The sequence below is a fragment of the Rhincodon typus genome, chromosome 5, assembly GCF_021869965.1.
Source record: "Rhincodon typus isolate 14 chromosome 5, sRhiTyp1.1, whole genome shotgun sequence".
Lineage (NCBI taxonomy): Eukaryota > Metazoa > Chordata > Chondrichthyes > Orectolobiformes > Rhincodontidae > Rhincodon > Rhincodon typus.
The window spans coordinates 71903720-71922175 of NC_063336.1; the positions used below are offsets into that span (position 1 = coordinate 71903720).

General features: G+C 40.6%; 1 protein-coding gene across 1 annotated transcript in view; it reads right to left on the bottom strand.

Annotated features, from left to right (window-relative positions):
- Nucleotides 1-18456, bottom strand: part of ift172 (intraflagellar transport 172) — a 174366-nt gene that overhangs the window by 93625 nt on the left and 62285 nt on the right. The window contains exons 14-20 of the mRNA XM_048597064.1: nt 18125-18237; nt 17522-17689; nt 16191-16327; nt 14759-14866; nt 13462-13546; nt 2178-2270; nt 1186-1263 (exon numbers count right to left, since the gene is read on the bottom strand). Coding sequence (XP_048453021.1) covers nt 1186-1263; nt 2178-2270; nt 13462-13546; nt 14759-14866; nt 16191-16327; nt 17522-17689; nt 18125-18237 — 782 coding nt within the window. The remainder of the gene's footprint in view (nt 1-1185; nt 1264-2177; nt 2271-13461; nt 13547-14758; nt 14867-16190; nt 16328-17521; nt 17690-18124; nt 18238-18456) is intronic.

An 18456-nucleotide genomic window follows, 5' to 3' on the forward strand; every position in this document is an offset into this window, starting at 1 on the left:
TGATGTGGAAGGTTTTTTAGGGTCCTGGGATGGATATGAGGGGGTGGGTGTAGGGGTAGGTGTAGCACTTCCTGCAGTTGCAGGGAAAGGTGCCGGGGGTGGTGGGGCTAGTGGGGAGTCTGGAGTGGATGAGGGAGTTGCGGAGAGAACAGTCGCTACGGAAGGCAGATAAGGTTGGGGAGGGAAATATGTCCTTCGCTGTGGGGTCAGATTGCAGGTGGCAGAAATGGCGGACAATGATGCGTTGAATCCGGAGGTTAGTTGGGTGATACGTGAGGACAAGGGGGATTCTGTCTTTGTTTCTGTTGCGGGGAGAGGGTGTGAGGGCAGAGGTGCGAGAAACGCAAGAGATGCGGTCGAGAGCGTTATCGACCACTGAAGGGGCGAAGTTGTGGTCCTTGAAATACGAGGACATTGGAGATGTTCGGGAGTGGAACGCCTCATCTTGGGAGCAGATGCAGCGGAGGCGGAGGAATTGGGAGTAGAGGATCGCATTCCTGCAGGAAAGTGGGTGAGAGGAGTTGACAGAGAAGTTGTTAAGGGTAAGGATGAGTTCAGTTAAGCAGATGAAGGTGTCGGTGGAGGGGCACTGGTTGGGCCTACGGGAGAGGAAGAAGCGGAGAGCTTTTAGGCCATCCCCAACTCCTCCCACTTCCTACAGACTAAGGGGGTGGCCATTGGAACCCACATGGGCCCAAGCTGTGCCTGCCTTGTCGTAGAATACGTGGAACAGTCCCTCTTCTGCAGCTACACTGGCACTATCCCCCACCTCTTCCTCCACTACATCGATGACTGTATCGGCAACGCCTCGTGCTCCCACGAGGAGTTTGAACAGTTCATCAACTTTACTAACACTTTTCACCCCAACCTCAAGCTCACCTGGACCATCTCTGATACCTCTCTCTCCCTCCCTCCCTCCTGGACCTCTCTGTCTCCATCTCTGGTGACCATCTCGAAACTGATATCTCTTTCAAACCCACCGACTCCACAGCTACCTAGACTACACCTCATCTCACCCACCTTCCTGCAAGGTGATTTTCTGAAGAAGGGTCCTGACCCGAAACGTCAGCTTTCCTGCTCCTCTGATGCTGCCTGGCCTGCTGTGTTCCCCCAGCTCCACACTGTGATATCTCTGACTCCAGCATCGGCAGTTCTTACTTTCTCTCAATATGCAGAACAAGTTACCTTGGCTTCGGCAACCATTATACATTCATCCCACATGTGTAGTTCCTGATACATATCCATGGCTTTATCAACAGCATTCTAGAGAAAAATTGATATTTGTTTAAATAATATTCTAAAGAACAGTAAATACATATTGAGAAGATGCAGAAAAGATTCATGGGAATGGTACTAGAGATGAAATACTTCAGACAAGAGGGTAGATTAAAGAAGTTGGGGTTGTTCTCCTGAGAGAAAAGACGGCTGAGAGAAAATTTTATAGAGGTGTTCAAAATAATGTGGGGTCTAAGCAGGATAGATAGTGAGAAAATGTTCCAGTACATCCAAATGTTGAGAAGTAGACAGTACTGAATTAAGGATCAAATTGATGGAAGAACTAGAGGTAAAATGAAGAAAAAAATGAATGGTTACAGTGTGGAATGCACTAACAGAGAGCGTTACAGTGGCAGATTGAATCAAGGCTTTCAAGACGAAAGCGTGTAATTATCTGAAGAAAGCGTTCACAGTACAATGGGTAAAAGGCTGTTGAGTGGAACTATCTGACTTTAAAGGCCTGCCAAAAACAAAACAGCTGCAGTAAAAAGTAGTTTCTTTAAAAGTCCAACAGTTGAATCCCTCTGAAAGATTACATCATCTTTTTGTATCATTTACAGTGCCACAGTTGATTGCAATATTGCAAATACAGCAGATGTTAAAAATTAAACAGTAAAATTGTTAAACAAGTGACATAATTCAAAGACATATCTTTCACATTTAAACATCTATTGCTTAGACCAACTATACGCCTATAAATCCATGCACAGTAACAATTACTCTCAAATAGTTTCATTAAGATAGAAGAAATTTTGTTTTCTCCATGAAAATTATCTATCATAATATTGTACAAAACAGTAATAAAATTTTGAAGTGTGCAAATTTCAATGGACATATAAAGTCCAGTGGACAATAGTATCCTGATAATGGTTTGAAATTAGTTAATACTTTTGCAAACATACTTGTTCCAGATAGTAACTTTCTGCTAATTTGTAGTTTTTCTCCAACATAGCCAATCGTGCGCGAACAAGGTAATTGTCTGAGCCATCACCTCCCTAAAAACAAAAGATAAAATTAGAATCTGCTGTTTCATTATTTTACTGAGAACAATTAAATGGTAGTCTGATGTCCAAACAAAAATACGTAGTTAAGTAAATCGAAATTAAAACAGATCTAAACAATCAAATTGTTTTCATGGTGTAGTATGAGGCACACAAAAAATAACACCGCATTATATCCAAATCGTTCAATTGCATAATTATATGCTGGAATTGACCTTCACCACCAGACAACAGTTAGGTGCAGAGCACAGAAGGTGCATTTTGAAATAGTGTATGCAATTTTCCTACATGTCTATATTATAGGACCAGACTTTGGGAGCTGACATTCACTCATAGTTGATAAGACCATAAGACACAGGAGCAGAATTAGGCCATTTGACCCATCGGGTCTGTTCTGTCATATGATCATGGTTGATATGTTTCTCAACCCCATAACACTTGATACCCTTGATACTTGATACTCAAAAGCCTATCTATCTCTGATAAAAATACACTCAATGACCTGTCCTCCACAGCCCTCTCCAGCAATGAGTTCCACGGATTAACCACCTTCTAGCCGAAGACATCCTCCTCATCTCAGTTCTGAAAGGTCATCATTTCACTCTGAGGCTGTGCCCTCAGGTCCTAGTCTCTCCTACTCATGGAAACATTTTCTTCACATCCATCCTATAGAGGCCTCTCAACATTCTGTGAGTTTCAATCAGGTAGCCCCTCATCCATTCTAAACTCAGAATCCTCAACCACTATTCATGACAAGCCCTTCATACCTTGGATCATTCTGGTAAACCTTCACTGAAGCCCTCCAAGGTCTAACACATCCTTCCTTAAATACGGGGCCCAAATCTACTCACAATATTCCAAAAACAACCTGACCAGAGCGGTATACAGCCTCAGCAATACATCTCCGGTGTTTCAATTCTAGCCCTCTTGAAACAAATGTTAACATTGCATTTGTCTTGGTAACTGCCAGCTGAAACTACATGTTAACCTTATGAGAAACTTGAACATGGACTCCCAAGTCTCTTTTTGCTTCAGATTTCCAAAGCCTTTTCCCATTTAGAAAATAATCTATGCCTCTATTCCTATCATAGAATCCATACAGTGTCGAAACCAGCCATTCGGCCCAACAAGTCCACACCAGCCCTCCAAAGAGCATTGCAGCGAGACCCATCCCCCTACCCTTTACTTGTAACCCTGTATTTCCCATGTATCATCCACCTAATTTACTCACCCCTGGACACTACAGGCAATTTAGCATGGCCAATCCACCTAAACTGCACATCTTTGGGCTGTGGGAGGAAACCGGAGCATCCGGCGGAAACCCACACAGACCCAGGGAGAATGTGCAAATTCCACACAGATAGTAGCCCGAAAGTGGAATTGAACCCAGGTCCCTGGAGCTGTGAGGCAGCAGTACTAACCACTGAGCCACCATGCCACCCTTGCAGAAGTGCAGAACCTCACATTTTTCCACATTATATTCCATCTGCTACTTCTTTGCCCACATTCCTAGCATGTCCAAGTTCTTCTGCAACCTCCCGCTTCCTCAACACTACCTGCCCCTCCACTTACCTTTGTGTCATCTGCAAATTTAAGAATAATGCCCTCAGTTCCTTCACCCAGATTGTTAATGTATAACATCAATAGTAGTGGTCCCAACATAGACCCCTGAGGAACTCCACTACTCAGTGACCACCATCCTGAAAAAGACCACGTTATCCCCACACTCTGCCTTCTGCCAGTTAGCCAATCTTCTATCCATGCTGGTACCCTGCCCCTAACACACAGGCTCTTATCTTGTTTAGCAGCCTCCTGCACAGCACCTTGTTAAAGGCCTTCTGGAAACCCAAAAAGATCACATCCACTTGCTCTCCTTTGTCTAACTTGCCATTACCCCCTCAAAGAATTCGAACAGATTTGTCAGGCATGACCACCCCTTGATCAAGTTGTGCTGATTCAGCCCTATTTTACCATGCACTTCCAAGTATTCTGCAATCTCATCCTTAATAATGGACTCTAAAATCTTACCAATGACCGGTCAGGCTAACCAGCCTATAGTTCCCTGACCTTTTGCCTCCCTCCCCTCTCAAACAAGGTTGTTACATTAGCCATTTTCCAGTTCTCTGGGACTCTCCTGACTCCAGTGATTCCTGAAAGATCACCACCAATGCCTCCATAATCTTCTCAGCTCTCTTCTTCAGAACTCTAGGGTATAGTCCATTAGGTCCAGGGTATTTATCTACCTTCAGACCTTTCAGCTTCCCCAGCACCTTCTCCTTAGTGACGACCACTACACTCACTTCTGCCTCCTGACTCTCTTGAATGGTATGCTGCTAGTGTCTTCCACTGTGACAACTGATGCAAAGTACCTATTTAGTTCCTCCACCATTTCGTTGTTCCCTATTACTATTTCTCCAGCCTCATTGTCCAGTGGTCCAATATCTACTCTTGCCTTTTTCTTACCTTTAGGTATTAAAAAACAAACTCTTGCAAGCTTCTTCTACACTATAAATTAGCTTACTCTCATATTTCATCTTCTCCCCAACACTAATTGCTTTTTTAGTTATCCTCTGCTGGTTTTTTGAAGGCTTCCAAATCCTCTGGCTTCCCACTAATATTCACCACATTGTATGTTTTTATGCTGTCCCTGACTTCCCTCATCAGCCATGGTTACCTCGTCTTTCCCTTAGTATGTTTCTTCTTCCTGGGATGAATTTCTGTTGTGCCTCCTGAATTATGCACAGAACTTCTACCATTGCTGCTCCACTGTTTTCCGAACTATGCTCCCCTTCCAATCAACTCGAGCAAGCTCCTCCCTCATGTCTTTGTGGTTATCTTTACTCAAACGGTAATTCCATTACATGTGATTTCAGCTTCTCCTTCTCAAACTGCATGGTGAATTTTGTTATATTATTGTCTCTGTCCCCTAGGGTTGGGTTCCTTCACCTTAAGCTCCCTAATCAAGTTTGCCTCATTACACATCACCACATTCAGAATTACCTGTTCCTCAGTGGGCTCTATCATAAGATGCTCAAAAAGAACATATTGTAGACATTCCACAAATTCCTTTTCTTGAAATCCACTACCAACCTGATTTTCCCTGTACACCTGCATCTTGAATTCTTCCATGATTATTGTAATAGTAACTTTCTAATGTGCCTTTTCTATTCCCTGATTTATTTTCCACCCCATGTCTTCACTACTGCTTGGAGAACTGTACACAACATCCATCGGGTCTTTTCTCCTTTGCAGTTCCTCAGCTCTATCTGCACAGCTTGTAAGCCTTCCTACTCTGTATCACTTCTTGCTGTTGATTTAATTTCATTTCTTACAAACAAGGCAACCCCACCCCCTCTGTCCATCTGCCTATTCTTCAGAAAGGATATATATCCTTGAATATTTAGTACCCAGCCCTGATCCCTTTACAGCCATGCCTGTGATAGCCACAACATCATACCTGTCAATTTGAATCTGTGCTACAAGCTCACTTACCTTCTTTCGTATACTCTGCGCGTTCAAGCACACAACCCTCAGTCCTGTAATGTGCCTTAGGTTGATTCTGACCGTTTCCATACTCTGACCTATTACTAGTTCTGAAAACTTTAATAATTTCTGCTGAGCCCTACTCCATCTTTGACTTTATGTGAATCTCCAGGACTCTGGTTCTAGCATGATTCAAGTGGAACCCATCGTATCTGAACAGCTGCGAATTCACAATATTGGTGCCAATGCCCCATGAATTTGAACCTGATACAGTAAAAGAACTGAGAAAAATCCCCAGCAGTATCTTGGCTTTAAATGCAAACAGCAATGTTAAATAGGCAGGTCAAATGGAAGCCCTACAAGGGACAATGAGTTTTCACTGTTTAAAGGTAACAATTTTGTTACCGTTGGAGAATATCTGAACATTTGCAACACCTAAAAGGGGAGAAGCAGAGAGAGAAATAAGCTTCAAAGGAAGGGTGGCTCAGGTTAAAATCAGGGGAAGGTGAGCAAAGGGTGAAAATTAGGGAGCTTTCATGTTCTTCCTTTTCAATATTGCTTTTTATGTGAATGGCAATCATAGAAATCATAGAATCCCTACTGTACAGATAGAGGTCATTCAGCCCATCTGAGTCTGCACCAACCCTCCCCTATCCACATAAAACCACATTTACCATAACTAACCCAACTAGCATACTCATCCCTGGACACTACAGGCAACTTAGCATGGCCAATCCTCTTAAATGTGCACAACTTTGGGCTGTGGGAGGAAAACGGAGTACCTGGCGGAAATCCATGCAGATGTGGGGAGAACATACAAACTCCAAACAGACACTCACCCAAGGCTGGAATCGAACCCAGGTCCCTGGCGCTTTCTGAGCAAATACAAATCTTCGATCCCCAACAACTTTTAAATTCCTGAACCACTGACCATGCAGGAACTAAAGTGGTGGTGTTAAATAGTAATTAAATTATTACAGTGAATCTCTTAAATTTCGTGACAACAGGCATGGTGTTAGCACTTAACATCTTGTTTATCATTCAGTAAATATAATTAAATAATGTTGGAACCATAGAATAATTATTTCAGAAATACTGAAGTCTTTCAATAATAAGCACTTCACCATTTCATTTAATGGCATTTCAGTTGAACCCTAGCATAATTTCTAGATACTTGTGTAATTAATAAGTCAGTCAGCATCAACAGTTCAATGATAACTAATCTCGAAAGGGAATTTGCAGATATACAGCTCCAATTTCTCATTTTGATGGAATAAACTGGATACATTACTCATTAGGAGGAGGAAAGAAAGAGCAATTTTTTATTGAAACAATGACATAGAAAAATAGAAGGCAGGAGCAGGAGGAAACCATTCGGCCCTTCAAGTCTGCTCCATCATTATTCATGATCATTGCTGATTGTCCAACTCAACAGCGTAATCCTGCTTTCTCCCCGTAACCTTTGATCCCATTCACCCCAAGTGCTATATCTAGTTGCCTCTTGATGTTTTGGCATCAACTACTTCTTGTGGTAATGAATTCCACAGGCTCACCACTCTTTGGGTGAAAAAATGTCTCCTCATCTCCATCCTAAATCGTCTCACCCAAATTCTCATCCTGTGACCCCTGGTTCTGGATACACCCACCATCGGGACCATCATTCCTGCATTTAGCCTGTCCAGTCCTGTTAGAATTTTATAAGTCTCTATGAGATCCCCCCTCATTCGTCTGCACTCAAGCAAAAACAATCCCAACCAAGTCAATCTCTCCTCATATGTCAGACCCGCCATCCCCTGAATCAGCCTGGTAAACTTTCGCTGCACTCCCTCTAGAGCAACAACACATCTGCCAATTCAACTCCCTACTCAAATAATGCAAAAGGACATAGATTTCAATGCTTTCACTATGGGAACATCATGTTGCTTGGGGAAGGAAAAGGATAAAGAATAAATGATAACCATTCACAGCAAATAAACTCTGCTGTCTGGTATTGCAAACATGAAATTCAATTTTACATGTTATTGAGTGCAATAATTCCCATTTCATACCGTACATAAGAAATAGAAGTAAGCTTTCAGCCTCTTAGTATGCTTCAGTTTTCAATCACATCATGACTGATCTACCCCTCAGTTCCACCTACCTGTCTTGGAGCCATTTTCATTGATATTCTTACCTCACAGAAAGTTATCAATCTCTGTCTGGAAAACTCCTTGCATTTATGGCTTTTGGAGGGGGGTGGTGCTAGTGGTGGAAGAGAATTAAAGATTTCTCGTGCACTTTGCATGTAAAAGCCCTCTTCAATTTCTTCTATATAGCCCAGCTCAAATTTTATGACGATGTCTCCTTGTTCTCAACACACCCAACTGAAATTCTCCAACCCTTCTAACATTTCAGTTCTTCTTTTAATCTTCTCAAGAAATACAAGCCCAATTTATGCAATCTATGTTGTAATTTGACTCACTGAGCCTCCACAGCAATTTGGTCAATCTGCACTGCACCACTTCCAAAGCCAATCCCTCATTCCTGAGGTGCAAAATTGAATTTAGCACTTCATACAGGATCTGACTGATGCACCATCAAAAACTGAAAATACATATGTTATTTAAAATCCACTTTGTTCCCTCCCTAGATTAAATGGTATACTTGTAAAGTGTGACTTATTCTGTCCAGTGGTTTTATTCCATGAAACCACAAGACCATAAAATATAGGAGCAGAAGTAAGCCTTTTGGCTAACGGAGTCCACTTCACCATTCAATGAATCATAGAATCAAAGATTCCCCACAGTGCAGATAGAAGCCATTCAGCCCACCAAGTGTGCAACGACACTCCCTGAAGAGCATCCCAGTCGACCCACTAACCCGTTCTATTTCTGTAACCCCACATCAACAATGACTAAGCCGTGTCGTCTGCACATCCCTACATGCTACAGGGCAATTTAGCATGGCTAATCTACCTAAGTTGTACACCTTTGGACTGTGGGAGGAAACCTGAACACCCAGAGGAAATCCATGCAGACATGTGGAAACATGCAAACTCAACACAGACAGTCACCCAGAGCTGGAATCGAACTCCCGTCCCTGTTGTTGTGAGGCAGTAGTGCTAACCACTGTGCCACCCATAACAGATCGTGGCTGATCTGATAATCCTCAATTTATCCCCATAACCTTTGATTGCTTTACTGATAAAAATTTGTCTATCTCAACCTTTAACAATGCAGCCTCAACAACTCTGCAGAAAATAATTCTACAGAATCATCACCCTCTGAGAAAATACAATCTGCTTCATCTCCGCCTTAAATTGGCAACTGCTTACTCGGAGATTATGCCTTCTCATTCTAAACTCTCCCAGAGGGGGGAACAACCTTTCTACATCTGTTCTGTGAAGCCTTCTAAAAATGTTCTATGTTCTATTAAGATATCCTCTAATTTTTCTAAACTTCAACTAGTACAAGTCCAACCTACTCAACCTCTCCTTATAAGGAAATACCTCTATACCTGGTATCAGCCCAGTGAACTTTCTCTAGACAGCCTGAAATGTCAGTTTATCTTGCCTTAGATAGGGGACCCAAAACTGTTACTGTATTCCAGCTGTGGTCTGACCAGATTCCTTGTATAATTTTGGTAAGACCTCCCTATTTTTATACTCCCTTCCCTTTGAAATGAAGCCCAACATTCCAGCTGCCTTCTTTATTACCAGCTGAACTTGGAGGTTAGTTTTTTGTGCTTTATACACTAGAACTCCCAAAGCTCTCTGTACTGCAGCTTTTTGCAGTCTTTTCCCTTTTAAATAATATTTAGCTCCTTTATTCTTCCTGTCAAAGTGCATAAAGCTCACATTATATATTTTTACTTAACTTATTTTTCTAATCAACCTGTTCAGAGATGTTACTACACACCTCTGAAGCAGGTGAGATGTGAATCCATCTCAGAGTTAGGGACACTTCCACCGTGCCACAACCTCACATTATATTCCGTCTACCAAATTTTTGCCAACTTTCAAACTGGCTATATTCCTCTGCAGGCTCTTTGTGTCACCCTCACTACTTGCCTTCCCACATACTTTTGTTTCATCCACAAATTTGGGCGATAGCACATTCACTTTTGCCACCTAAGTCATGAATATATATTATAAGTGATTGTGCTCTCAGCACTAATCTCTGTGGCAATCCACTAGTTACAAGCTGCTATACTGAAAACATCCCCTTTATTACAACTCTTTGTTTTCTATTAGCAAATCTGCTGTACTACCCTGAACTACCCTGTTCTTACCTTATTAAGTAGCCTTATGTGCACGATGTTATTGAATGGCTTTTGGAAATCCTAATATATTACAGTTACAAGTTTCCTTTATGCATTCTTCCTGTTACCTTCTCAAAGAACTCCAAAACATTTATAATAAATATGATTTCCATGAACACCTGTTGACTTTCGTTGATCATATGATGCAATTCTAAATGCTCTACTACTACATCCTCTAATGTTTTCCTCATGACAGGTGTTAAGCTAACTGGCTTACAATTACGCGCTTTTGTCTCCTTCCTTTGAATAAGGATGTTACATTGGCAGTTTTCCAATCTTTTCAAGAATCTAAAGATTATTGGAAGATTACTTCCAGCACATCCACTATCTTTGTCGCTACTTCTTTTAAAATCTTAGGACACAACTGATCAGGTCCAGGTGACTTATATGTCTTTAGCCCCATTATCTTCCTAGTACATTTTATCAAATGATAATTATCATGTTTTGCGCTTCCTCCCTCTCCACCCTTAGCCCTTGATTATTTGGTATTTTTGTAATGCTATTAGTATCCGCAATTGTGATGATTGATGCAAAGTGTTCATTCAAATCCTGTGCCATTGCCTAGCTCCCCCACTATCAATTCCCAAGCCTCATTCACTAAGGCCTCTGTTCACTGTTGCCTCTACCTTCCTTTTTATAAATTTTAATAAGTTTCTGTCTGTTTTTTATGTTAATTGCTAGTTTGTCCTCAGTTTGTTTTCTCTTTCACTCCTTTTTTTCAGTTATCTTTTGTTGGGTTTTAAAACTTTTCTTTTCCAAACCTCTGATTTACCAATAATTTTTGTCATATTGTACATTTTTCTTTCAATCTGACACTGTCTTTAATTTAGAGATAGTAGGACTGCAGATGCTGGAGAATCTGAGATAACAAGGTGTAGAGCTGGATGAACACAGCAGGCCAAGCAGCATCAGAGGAGCAGGAAAGCTGACGTTTCGGGCCTAGATCCTTCTTCAGAAAATTCTGGTTAATGAAGGCCAGTTTATCCCCTTCTTCACATATCCTTGCTGAGTAATGAACTTTTCTTTTTTAAAATGTCTGCCATTGTTCATCCACTATCTTTACAACCAAGCTCCCTTCCAAATTCACTCCAGTGAACTCTGCCCTCATTCTCATGTAATTACTCTTACTTAATTTTAACACAATTGTTTCTCACCCATGTTTCTCACTCTCAAGTTGAATGCCAAATTATACCCTGTTATGGTCACTGTTCTCAAGGGGATCTTTTATTCTATGATAATTTATTAAACATAACTCATGACGAATTACAGACTTAAAACAGCCTGATCCCTGGTTGGATCCACAACATATTGTTCTAGGGAAACTATCCCGAATGTACTGTGTGAACTCTTCCTCATGGCTCCCTCTGCTAATTTGATTTTTCCCACTCTATATGAAGATTAAGGTTACCCACGTATAATGCACTGTCTTTTTTAACATGCCCTCATTGTGTTCTGATTTATTTTTGGTCCCGCAGAACAGGTTCTATCAAAGTGCCTACAGACTACTCCCACCATGTCTTCTTCCCCTTATCTCTTATCTGCACCCATGTAGATTCTACATCATCCAATCCAAAATCATTTCTTACCAACGTAATAATTTCATCTCATACTGACAAAGGCACCGCCACCATTCCCTCTCTGCCTCTGTCCTTTTGAAAGGTTCCATATCCCCAAATGTTAAGTTCTCAGCTTCGATCTCCTTGCAACCATTTCTCCATAATGGCTAAAAGATCATACCCATTAACCTCTATTTATGGAGGTAATTGATTTTTTTGTGCTAAATACAACATACTTTCAAATAAAGAACCATTAGTTCTGCCTGATTACCTTTTGTCCCTATTTGCCACTTTTTTTTATGCTCGCATTCTCTTTCCCTTACTGTCCCACTCTGTGTATGAGTGTCAAGATAGTTGTCCTGCAATACCGTCATATCCTTTTGCCTACAAGCCTACACTTCCCTTCTTTTAAACATCCCTTCCACTCAAATTAGTTTAGCCCTGCCTACAGCCCTAGTAGTTGATTTACCAGGTCCCAGCATGGTTCAAATGAAGACTGCTCACTGGATCAGCTAGCCTGATACTGGTGCCAGTGCCCCATGAACAAACTGAATTCCTTCTACACCAATCTTATTATTTATTTATCCTATGCAAATTTGCCCATAGTAATCTAAGATTGTCACTTTGGAGTTTCTGCATTTTAGTTTAGCTGCTAACTATTAAAAATCTTTCAGCTGAACCTCCTGTCCACTTCTATCAATGTTGTCAGTACCAAAGTGGATGACAACAACTGGATCTTCCCCTATCCCTCCAAGTTCCTCTCCAGCCCTGAAGAAATGTCCTTATCTCTGGCAACAGGCAGGCATCACAGCCTTCACACTCATGTCTGTAGAGAGCAGTATCTATACCCCTTATCACACTATCCCCCTAATAATCGTATAAACATATTTTATCTGTGGGGTGAAAAGTATTTTTCTGGGTAACTGTAGAAATGACCATGCGTTATTTTATCATAAGGGCACTGAACTTCGATCTTGATCATCTTCAATTTGTTAAAAGTATGGGACACAATTTTCCCTTCTCTGGAGGAGGCAGGACAGGAAATAATTGGGCAAGTTGACCCTAAAATAAAATACCATCTCCACACTCATTGCTGCCTTACCAATTAAATGTTGGGTGAGAAAGTCCATTGGTAATTCTTGACTTGCCAGCACTTAAGGCTCATGTGGTCAATTAATGGCTACTTATGGGCCTGAATTCTGGTTTGCCTACTGGGTAACCAGGGCGACCTGCCTGCAGGGTTGATGGGTCTCCATTTTCCCTAATCTGGGATGATCAGAGGCACGAATTAGGGACAAAAGGATTGCCTCTGAAATTCACCTCTTTCTTTTGCCTGACCCTCCTTCAGTCTACAGTCCCCATCCTGTGAGAAGCAAAGAAAACAAAGGTATATCTTCTCACTGTTGGTTGCCCCGAAGAGTAAGCTTCAACTGACTTTCTTCAGAAACCAAAAGCTGCCAGCCTCTAAAGAGCAGGTCACTTCTACAGAACTAGGATTCCATCGTTAAGGATTGTGATTCACTGAGAAGCTTGCCAGGTAGCTCTTAATAAGTTATTGCCATCCAGCCCGGTGAGCTTTTTTGGTGATGGGAGTGGCAAGTTAGCCAACAACTAATATACCTGTTCTCACATGTGGTCAGACAAAAGGAATATAATTCCTAGGTATTGAGTACATCCTCGTGGGCACACAAAATTACTGTTTAATATATTGTTTCTGTTTATATAAAAAAGGATAAAATATTTGTAGAACCTTTCAAATGTAGGAAACAAAATTATTCAGATAAAGATTTATATCTATTGATTGCCCATTTTTTTGTCTGCTGCAAGTAGTTTTATTTACTACTTACATATTCTGTTGCTGTTTGGTCTGCAATCCGATTAGTTTCACAAAGAAATTGAGCTTTCGCTACATCCCCAAGTGCAGCAAAGCATCTAGAAAACAGGAACATGTATTGAGATTGAGGACTCAATTTCCTTTTTAGCTGGTTTTATTTTATGCTTTTGAGCAATTTCTAACACATTATATTGCTCGTTGTGACAATTAAGCATTTTAGACATAACAAAGACTATAGGCTTTGACAACATCCTGCATATTGTGCTGCAGACCTGTGCAGGACTAGCTACACGCCTCAACAGGCAGTTTCAATACAGCTACAATATTGGCATCCAGTCGACAAGTTGGAAGTTTGTTTAGCCATAGCCATGAAAAGAATTCACCCAAGTACTAACCTATCCATTCCCTTATTTGACAGATTTGCATTAGATGAGCATTTTTTCCACTTCAACCCACCAAAGAAAGTGAACAAAGGTTCTATTTCACAGCAAAATGAATTGACCTAAATTCACAAATGCTTACATTTTCAATTACAAGGGTCTTTTTGTCCTATAAATTATAGGACACTATTTCTAGATTGAACATTCAAAATTCATTCACTTCGATTTTTCACTCAGATAAGGAGTTCAGAACAGATTTGAATTCAGAATATTTGAAGTTTATTTTTAGATAAATCTTATTATTCATGAATTGCAAACTGTCCACATATGACATAAGCCACACGTGTCTTATGTGCAATTTATTCACCCTACGACAGTGAAACAACAACACTGTAATAAAGGATAAAGAATACGTAGTCCTAGATTTAGCTCAGCTGAGGGGAACTGTGCTGCACAAATCAAATCTGTTCTAATAATATAATCACAACTGTGTGGTAGCAGACAAGTTATTCAAAAATTATTTGACTTGGTATCCTGGATGGAGAAAAGGAAAATTGGCAGGGTTTTGCACTTCTGGTGTCCTTGCTGGAGATTCACATGTGTGCACATCTAATGGCAGCATTATGTTTGACAGTGATGCCTTTCCTGGCAAGGTCAAATGATGGGCAATCAATCACTATTTAGGATCATATTTGAAAGGCTTCTTAGGTAAGGTGGCCAAAGGAATGAGCCTTGTGGATTTGTATCCATTCGTTCTTATTTTACACCTTATCTCGTCACACTTTAGTAGTAAAGAAGCAGCAGTGTCACAACATCACAAGAATGCACTTCTTAATGATTTCCGTGGATCAGATCCACCCATTTATTTCATCGTATTACATGAAAAAGAAGCCATTCCTCTTTGGTTCCCCTACAACAAACCATCATTACCTTTCTGCAATATGCAACTGCTGGGCTTCTAATGAAAGCTTGCTTAATGTTTTCCACATAGCTTCAGTCTCAGATGACATTTCCAATGTTTCCAAGAAAGCAGTGGCTCTGAAAAAAAAATCAATACCTATAAACATCACACTGAAAGAAATGCAGCAAAATATTTTTCCATACATTGGGCAGAATTTTACAGCAACCAGCCAGTTGAGACTGAGAAGGAGTCTGCCCCTCACACAGCCATAACATGCTGCAAGTTGTAAACTGGTGGAGAATGGGAATTTTGTCCCTCAGTGAGGATCCAATGGACCTGCTGATCAATCTAGTCCTGTTGGCACCAAGGGCTTATTAATGGATACTGCTGGGATTGCAGGAAGGAGTACAAAGAGAGCCGAATGGATCCCTGGAGTGAGGTCAGTCTAGGGTCTTGAACTGGAATGGTTTAGCTAGATATGGGGTGGGGGAGGGAGCTCCGAGTTTGATGGGGTAGATTTTGGAGAGCAGGCAGATTAAAAGGAAAGGGTGGTTGTCATGGGAACACAGTGGTATGTTGAAATGGCAGGCAGCTGAAAGTTCGGGGTCATATTTATGGACAGAGCTTAGGTGTTCTGCAAAGCAGTCAATCCGTCTGCATTCTACACTGCAGTCTCCATTACAAACCCATCAACTCCCAGAGTTACCTGGACTATACATTTTCACACCCTGCTTTCTGTAAGGACTCCACCCCAGTTTCTCCATCTCTGTTGCATTTGTCTTGATGATACCACCTTTCACAGGGGGCGCCTTCAGAAATGTTTTTTTTTCTCAACTGAGGAGACTCCACTTCCATCTCCAGCAATCTGCTTACCTGTTTCCCACCTACTGAAGAAACAACTTTAATGTTTACACCACCTTTTCCTAAGTGTTATCAGCTCTGATGAAGAGTCACCGGGCTTGAAACGTTAACTTTGCTTTCTTCCCAAAGATGCTGCCAGACCTGCGGTGTTTTTCCAGCAGTTTCTATTTCTGTTTCATACCTCCTGAAGGCAGCAACCCACTTTTATCTTGTCCTTTTAAAACTTTGAAAGAAAACTGGCCTGCTCACTTTGCCCAGTTGCTCATGCTAATCACATTATAGCATGGACAGTATATTATCAGGGTGAAGTAGTTTCACAAGCTCAATTGACCCCAAATTATTTCAATATGCCAGGCAGGCTGCCAATTTTGGCACCCACCCACCTTGCGCAAATCACACAAATGAATTCTTTTTGGAATGCATATATGATATAAACATTCTGTTACTGTATAATGCTGTGCAAACTGGAATCCCACACTGAACATCAATTCACTTTGATCTGAATATAATCACATGGAGGTGAGGATTAAAACAACTCCAAATGTTCAGAAAGTTGATTTCAAATATCAAATAATTGACAAATTAATGCCTACTACCAACCTGTTATAATCTCCATCATCAATTGCTGTGCCAAATTCAATTAGCCCTTCATCCAGAGTATAAGAAATAGTATTCACTCCCTCAGTAACTATGACTTCTGTTTTACCATTACTCCGTTCCAGATCTACAATATCACCCTATAGAGAAAATAAAGAAATGTAAAATGGTCAATTTGGAGAACATTTTCAAAATTTAGTGAGGACAATACGCCAAGCAGAGCTTTTATGGTTCAATATTTCTACTCTCTACTTCCATCCCCATGTCCCAATTCATTGCCCTGATCCTCCTGTCAACAGATAGTTGGTAACTGGATATAACTAGAAAGATGTGCATTCGAACTTCCTGAAATCCTGATGCGCTATGTGTTTACTGCCCAAGAAGTTTAAACTTCCAGTTAATAATTTTCCAGCATCTGGAACTATCCGCATAAGTCCATTAACCATGCAGTCATACACATTTACACCACAGAAGGTGCATGTTCGGCCTGTCATACACAAGCAAAGATCTGATCACACTAATCTCATTTTCCAGCTCTTCGCCCAAAGCCCTGGAAGCTATGGCAACACAAATGAATGTCAAAATACTACTTAAATGTTTCATGATTATCTGACTCAACCACCCTTGGAGGCAGTGAGTTCTCCCACCACCCTCTGGGTGAAAATATTTCTCCTCAACTCCCCTCTTAGCCTTCTATTTTTAAACTTATATCCCCATATTACTGATGTCTACTAATGGAAAAGTGCCTTCCACTCTATTTGGTTCCCGCTCAACTTTTGCTGCTCTAAGGAAATCAACCCTCAATTAGACTCGGAGGTATTGAAGGATTCTGCTTTACCCAGGAAAAGTTAGAGGATTAAAATTTGTTCAAACGCCTGGCTAACTATACTGTTGAAGCCCAATAACTTATACTGATACTTTCCCCTCCGAAACTCTCATTGACACCCTATGCACCACCCCTAACACCCATCCCCTCAACACTGAACGAACCCCACCCCTGACACCTGGCATTCACCTTCCAACCTCTGATTGACACCCCAACACCTGACCAAACCCCCAACACTTTACCAAGCACCTCTGACACCTGAGATTTGAGCCAACAGCATTAAAGGAAGACATAATGTAAAATTAAGCAGAGGGTTTAAGGAACTTTTAATTTAGTGGAGTTTTTTTTGTTTTCTCCAAGTTCAATTCTGAAAAAGTCTATGTATCTTATTTGCAAATAAAACATATCTAGGTTAAAATTAAAATGATTTGACATTGAAGCATCAATAAAACAACATATATAAATAAAAATGTTTAATTTACTCGATTTTACATAAACTTTTCCATACCTTAAGTGGAAACATTGTAACTCGCTCTGGAGCATCAATATTGTACCAAACACAGAGATTGCCACGGTTCTGGGCCACAGCCACATCACTGCCGGGTACCCACTGAACATAAGTGCAGTAATTCAGGACAGTTGTCTTTGTGTTGTCTTCTATATCAAACAGATGGAGCTGCAGTACAGAAGAACTAATTTTGTCATGAGAGATAGTTTTTTATTCCTAAAACTGTGTTTTGAGAAAATATTTACAGTGGCAATTTATCACGCGATCTGTTAAGATATATGGTGCATACTTATTGGGTATTTAAAATATTCTCGATACCCAACACTTTTCTTTCTCAATTAATGAAATTTAATTTTAAGTACTAATTTGAGGAATCCCTGTTAATTTCACTCCTCCGGATAGACACAATGTCCAGCTGTGCACCGACAGAATCAGCCCAAATTTGACAATGCACAAGTCTTTACTCATAGCAACCATAACATAACTGAAGCTGACTCCCTGTACAATGATACAGATACTGCCAAAACTCCTGCTGTATCAATATTTTAAATTTGCAGACAATAACCTTTTTGCATATTCTGCAGCAAAATTGTAAGAACTTACACCAAGTTTTTTGTCCCTGAAAAGCAACTTGCGTCCAGTTTCATTCAATTCTAACCAGTCAATTTTTGTGTCATGACTTATCGCAGCCAAGTTATAACCAGTCAACAGATCCACTAGGAAGAAAATAAAATAAGATTATTTTATGACCTTTATATCTCAAGCTATTTCAGCATCTGATTACTTTCTTCTACAAAATTTTCTTCCAAAAGGATGATTCAGTTGAAACTCTGGGTGAAATTTTCATAGAAGGTGTTATGACTTAATTGAGCTAGAGTTAAAAATCATATTAAATAAAAAACAAAAGAACTGCGGATGCTGTAAACCAGGAACAA